The sequence below is a fragment of the Dendronephthya gigantea genome, unplaced genomic scaffold (assembly GCF_004324835.1).
Source record: "Dendronephthya gigantea isolate DGI-Jeju-01 unplaced genomic scaffold, DenGig_1.0 000338F, whole genome shotgun sequence".
NCBI lineage: Eukaryota > Metazoa > Cnidaria > Anthozoa > Malacalcyonacea > Nephtheidae > Dendronephthya > Dendronephthya gigantea.
In genome coordinates this window covers 35,619-41,904 of record NW_021163348.1, presented here as the reverse complement: position 1 = coordinate 41,904, position 6,286 = coordinate 35,619, and the positions used below count along the sequence as shown (strand labels likewise).

Below are 6,286 nucleotides of genomic sequence, written 5' to 3'. Positions count from 1 at the left end.
TATCCGTTTGTATAACGCCTAGCGCGTTTTCTTTCTGAAATGTTCATTTCAGGCACAACTTCTCGAAACAAGCTTGAATTGAGAGTGAATATGCCCTAATTTGGAAACTCACACGCAATTTATTCTTGTGCGTAAATTGATTTTGCGCAAAATTCAATGCGCTGTATTTCCGGAGACTGGATCTAATCTTTTTTGGCACGAAGTCGCCATGTTGGTAGGGTAAATATATGGCGAAAATCAAGTGGTTTCTCCGTCTTTTATAACGGCCTGGTTGGTTTTAATGGTTCTACTTCATGCCATGATGTCAACGTATGTTTTTTACTTAGATTGAAAAGAATATACCGTGCATAAAGCGTACTTTTAAGTCGTAATTTTGAAAACAATTTTAGGATAACTACGACGTCGGCAAATAGTAAACCTATTGGTGTCACCTCGGCAATAAGTCTCGCTGGACCAAAACCAGAGGTATTTTTGACGCGTTAATAACCATGAATGTATTTAATGGTGGGCTAAAAATGAAAAAAAAGCGCTCTATCTATTTTTAGTTGTATTAATAAGGTGTTATTTTGCAGGATGTTCAACATACGGAGAACATAAAAAATGTTCTTACAGAGTATAGCGTGTTTGAGAGCGAAGAGGAACTACAGCACAGGTTTGTCTATTGGCTCTTGGCCAGAACAATGTGAAATGTGTTTTTAGAGAGGTTTATATATACAACCCAGAGGTCACATTTAACAATGTTCAAAGGTTATGCTATTGGCATGTATTCTCAGATTAGTTTGACCATTTTTTGGCAACCTGCTATACCATGAAATCAGAGATTAAGAAATCTCCAATTCCTTGGATTTTGATGATAGTTAAGGGATGATTTTAGCAGATATCATGGTATAGTGTGGTATAAGAACTTGCAAACTCCAGTCATGCTGAAGGATCAGTATTTTGTATAGCTTTTTCTGTATTACAACTGGTTATGTTTCAGTCATTAATATATAATTTCTAAAACATAGTATACACACTATACAGGCTACACACACTCTACGTATGCACTATATATACACTGTACTATGTGTTAATGTGAACCTGTTCCTTTCTTACCTGTCAAAATCCTGGATTATCCATAACACTCCCATTTAACATTTTGTTCCTTGTTTCAGAATGGTTGTATTAGCCAAACTGAATACGATAGTTAAAGAGTGGATTAAACAGCTAAGTTTGGAGAAGGTTAGTTCTGTTATTTCCTTTTCTGAACATCCTATCCTTGATGTGTGCTGTATTGTCTACTAACGTTTTTAGAATATTCCTGAAAATTTAATCGACCAAGTTGGAGGAAAAATCTTTACATTTGGTTCCTTCAGACTGGGTGTTCACACTCAAGGTAATTTATTTGGGTCATTTTTGCCCAAATTAACAACTCTTCAACCTATTATAGATTCCAAGGACAATTTATTTGGGTAAATCTTTGAAAAACATACCTTAATTTAACCAGTTGCACATGTAACATTCTAATTTGTTAGGAGCCGATATTGATACATTGCTAGTGGCCCCACGTCATATTAACAGAGAGGATTTCTTCAGTAGTTTTTATGAAATCCTGAGAGGAAATGAAGAAGTCAAAGAGTTACGGGTAATCCTCTTGTGTTAAGCCAAAAGTGAACTTCTAAAACACTGTAATCTAAGTTCAATTTTTGATGTTTAGGCAATCAAGGATGCTTTTGTTCCTGTGATTAAAATGGAATTTTGTAGAATTGAAGTATGTGACCTTCTCTTTTTTCTGGCAAAACAATGTTTGATGGTGCATTGAATTTTGAATCTTTTTGTTGTACAGATGGATTTGTTATTTGCAAGACTAGCTCTAGCCCAGGTACCAGACAATCTTGATTTGCTTGATGAAAGCTTACTGAAGAATTTAGATCAAAAATGTGTCAAAAGTTTGAATGGTAAGAGCCCTCGGTAGTTTCTATTTGTTGTTGTATTTAGCTTACAGGTAAGGTAACACATTAAGGTAACTCTTAACAATTTTTGCTTTTAAATTATATTAAGGTTGCAGAGTCACAGATGAAATTCTACGATTAGTCCCTAATCATGAGTCGTTCAAACTCACGCTTCGAGTGATTAAACTATGGGCCAAGAGTGAGTACATTGTGTTATCCTGTCAGTCCTGTTTATGATCCTGTCAGTCCTGTTTAATCCTGTGTGTGATTATCTTCTTATTGATATTTCAGAACATGGTGTGTATTCCAATGTTCTTGGATTTCTTGGTGGTGTTTCATGGGCCATGTTGGTTGCAAGAACTTGCCAGCTTTATCCAAATGCTGCAGCATCAACTCTTGTAGAAAAGTTTTTCTTAGTTTTTTCAAAATGGTCAGTCCAATTCCTAGCTAGATATATACCATTTTATGAAACAAACGAATGCCATTGTCAAGTTGTATAGTATATTTCTTCAAGACTATCTTCTCCTCCACACAGGAAGTGGCCAAATCCAGTTTTATTAAAAGAATTGTCCACTGAGAATAAACTAAGCTATCCTGTCTGGAATCCAAAGGTAAATTTTTATCATCAAATGGGCCAACCGCTGAATTACCAGACTAAACTTTGAAACCAAACTGACTGGCAAAACTATTTCCTGATCTGATGAACACTTTAGATAACACCAGCAGATGGTTATCACTTGATGCCAATCATCACTCCAGCGTATCCCCAACAAAATTCCACATACAACGTCTCCGCCTCAACCAAGAAAATTATGCAAGATGAATTTGAAGAAGGTAGAACATTAAATATCTAGATCCCAAAATACCAGCCATACTGTAGCATGTTTTGTTATTAACTTTTCCAGACCAGCAAATTAATGAATACATTTCTCTTTGCTCAGGACTCAAGACTGTACAGAATATTTATTTTGGAAAAGCTGATTGGCATGCACTTTTCACACCTCCTAGTTTTTTTCTCAAATACAGGTAAGTAAATATACTGGTGAATATGATCCACCCAACTTGAACCTTCATAAAGCAAGTGTAGCGAAGATTTTGCGAGGAACAGTAGCCAATTTGGTGTTGGGGTTTGCACTGAATTAAATGACATGATCATCAATTTAGCGATGATTTTCGTGTTTTTGTTGTAATATTTTTTTCTTTTTTTTTAGACATTATATTGTTCTTAGTGCGCTGTCTGCCAACGAAGAGGATCATATTGCATGGTAAATAAGTGAACAAGTAAATTTGCCTGGCATTAGACAGAGCGAGGTGCTGAAGTAGATGCATGCATTGCAAGTTGATCCTTTGAATGCTCGCACGTCATTCCTCTTGCCCGTCATTCCCCTTGTCCGTCATTCCCCTTGTCCGTCATTCCCCTTGTCCGTCAATCCCCTTGCCCGTCATTCCCCTTGCCCGTCATTCCCCTTGCCCGTCATTCCCCTTGTCCGTCATTCCCCTTGCCATAAGAACAAATGACAGCATGTTTAATTTGTTTCAGGACTGGTTTAGTTGAATCGAAAGTAAGACTGCTGGTCAATCAATTAGAAAATAAACCATACATAGAATTAGCTCATGTCAATCCCAAACACTACCCTCCACTAAATCCTGACAAAGATTGTTGTATCAGTCGATGGTTCATAGGATTGTCGTTTGAAAAAACAGGTAAAATAATGTCTTATATAAAAACTGTTGTTGTGGCGATGATTATTTGTGTCAAACGTGAAACGACTCAAAACAAATGGACTTCTCCTGCTTTTAGAGAACGTCGCACTCGACCTAACTTATGACATTCAATATTTCACAAATATCGGTAAGCGCAGATGATATTTCGCATTTTCCTTGTATAAATATTGTGCTATTAATTTGATGTTTCCCCTTTCATTAGTTCACAATCGTGCTGTGACAATTGAAATTTTCAAAGAAGGAATGAAAACAGAAGTAAAATATGTTAAAAAGTTAGTAAACACTAAAGTGAAGTCGGTTCAAAATCAATTTGACCCTGACCTTATTATGAATGTTTCATGTCACGAGTTTGTGTTTTTTTTATCCGTGTTTTTAGATACATTTTAATAGCTGAAACGTGACATATTTAATTCGTCTTTTCACAGAAAACAATTGTCAGATTACCTGCCTTCTAGTATCTTAAGATTAAAAAAGAAAAGTTCACTTCTTCCGAATGTAAGTCGCTTTGTATACTTTGCGTTGGTGTTTAATAGAATCAAGTATCGTGAAGCAATGATGTTTGATGGCGATCATTCGTTATCTTTCTTCAGAACGGTGTAGAAAAGATCGCAGAGGAAAAGAAGAGTGACATTGTAAATAGCGAGGACACTAGCCGTGATGTCCACAATGAACAGAAATCTACGGGTAAATTTCTAATAATGAAGCTTGACATTCACGGAAAACCGGAGTCACTGTTGTTGGTGGATAAATGATAAGTTTTTGTTGATAACTGGTGAGAATGAGTGAAAGTCACCTCAAATTGCGATTTTCAGTTTGTCGTGAAGGTCAAGCTAAATTTTCATATTGTTTGATGGTGTTTATGGTGTCTAAAAAGTGTATAAATCCGAAATATTTCGTACTTTAGAAATCGAAGAAAAGAAAGATGATAACGGATCTTCCTGTGTAGAAGAGAAGATTTTGGAGGTACTTTTAACCTAGTTTGTTATTGGTATTCTGGACCAGAATTTTTCCGTGTTCCGAGTAGGATATCTGCATGTTCTTATCTGCATTGTTAACAGGAGACGTCTTTCGGGTTTTTGCAGGCTAATGAGAATGGATTGGCGAGTATTGCTGGGGTGAAGAGGCGAAGGGAGTCCACAACGGATGTATGTTGATAAATAAAGTTACAATGTTTTGAAAAAATTTATGGTATTGTGATTCCAGTATTTATTTTCTAGGAATCTGCCGAAGAAGATGGAATTAAGAAAAAGAGGCAATTTAAACCCGGAGAACAGGTCGTATTTATGATATGAAACTTAAAATAGTCAACAAAGAATACGTTTCACCATTTTATAAGATTATGTATGGTCAACCTGAGAAGCAGGGGGGATGCACGCAATGCACACGTGTCATTTGTCGACCTGTATGCCCGAATTTGAAGCGATTACTCTGATTTCGTTGTACACCCCCCCCCCCCCCCCCCGTTCTCCCTCAGGGTATTTCAAAATGTCAAATTAAAAGGTGTAACTGCTGTTATGTAGGTAGACGTGTTACCGGAGGGGATAGAAGTGCCGCAGAATCAAGTCGTAGCAGCTAAAAAAGAAGCTATAAAGTTGACTTTGAAATAACGCTTCTCGTCTCGTCTCTGCATGGCCCAAACACCGCGTGGCGGAGCCTTGGATGTGGATATCAGCTTCTTCACAGGATAGTATGAAACCCTGAGATTGAGTGTTCCCCATTTTGAGACAAATACGAGTATGAACTGTATTATATTATGTATAGACGTATAAGCATTGCGCACAGCGAGGCCTTGACTGCAGCCAGGGATTTCACTGACTGAGCTCACAACAATCCTGCATTTTGATCATTGAATGAGAACTTTTCCCGAGAACAGAACTCACTTCGATATAGTTGAAGTGTCGATTCGGATTCATTCATTCATTTCATCGGTTGATGGTCGTCATGGCAACGTTTCATAGTTTTAGTTCATATGTATAGTTGAAATTGTTGCAGTTGCAGTATGTCAGCGCTTGAAGGTCGACGACTATAACAGACTCGTAGTTTCTCTCTCCACGTTTGTGTTTTCGCCTGATATTGGCTGCATAGATAACCTTAGGTGGTCATTCCTTCGTAGTGTTTCCATAGTAACTTCGTGCATATTGCAACAGATTTTTGGGAGGTCTTATGAAACCTCCATTTCTTCTTTCATCCTCAAACTAGTTGGCAGATAGTGGCGTTCGTATTCTCCCTGGGCTTTATATATGACGCTATTCTTTTTCTTATGATCACATTAGATATTTCTGTCTACCGACAGACGAGTTTAACGGAAAAGCATATATGTTTTAATTAATAGTATCCTTTGAAGAGGAAGGGAGAAGATTTGACTAGACATTGTTCGTACACTGTGGGGTGTCGCATACATAATTAATATTGTATTGAATATTAACTTGTAATGGATGGTGTCTTTTACAGGTTTTGGTGATTATATTCACCATGGTATTGTGTGTTTTATGGAAAGTTTTGGAAAAAATAAATTGTGTTATTTTGAAGTGTGTTTTGTGTGATGTGAACTGTTTCTTTAGTGTCTTGCTAAAAATGATGAATTTGCATACGCAATTTGTGTTCCGCTGTAAAGGAGGGCGATACGTCAG

General features: G+C 37.0%; 1 protein-coding gene across 2 annotated transcripts; it reads left to right on the top strand.

The window, feature by feature from the left end:
- Positions 1-193: 193 nt before the first annotated feature.
- LOC114542137 (poly(A) polymerase type 3-like) lies at positions 194-6,146 on the top strand. 2 transcript variants are annotated; one of them, XM_028561884.1, is made up of 23 exons: positions 194-309; positions 390-465; positions 573-652; positions 1,155-1,221; positions 1,294-1,375; positions 1,515-1,624; positions 1,697-1,750; positions 1,826-1,937; positions 2,041-2,130; positions 2,223-2,361; positions 2,467-2,542; positions 2,645-2,765; positions 2,873-2,957; positions 3,143-3,196; positions 3,472-3,635; positions 3,733-3,783; positions 3,859-3,928; positions 4,082-4,151; positions 4,247-4,340; positions 4,561-4,619; positions 4,739-4,801; positions 4,874-4,930; positions 5,181-6,146. In XM_028561884.1, the coding sequence occupies exons 1-23, from the start codon at positions 281-283 to the stop codon at positions 5,199-5,201; spliced, it is 1,824 nt and encodes a 607-aa protein (XP_028417685.1). In that variant the 5' UTR covers positions 194-280; the 3' UTR covers positions 5,202-6,146. The 2 variants fall into 2 exon arrangements, with proteins under 2 accessions (XP_028417685.1, XP_028417684.1); XM_028561883.1 differs by having other exon boundaries at positions 5,177-6,145.
- Positions 6,147-6,286: the final 140 nt, after the last annotated feature.

Excerpts from the sequence above, each read along its gene's own strand:
- LOC114542137 (XM_028561883.1), top strand. The coding sequence starts at position 281 with ATGGTTCTACTTCATGCCATGATGTCAAC. Across the intron at positions 2,362-2,466 it reads TTCTTAGTTTTTTCAAAATG|GAAGTGGCCAAATCCAGTTT; the intron begins GTCAGTCCAATT and ends TCCTCCACACAG. Across the intron at positions 2,766-2,872 it reads GCAAGATGAATTTGAAGAAG|GACTCAAGACTGTACAGAAT; the intron begins GTAGAACATTAA and ends CTCTTTGCTCAG.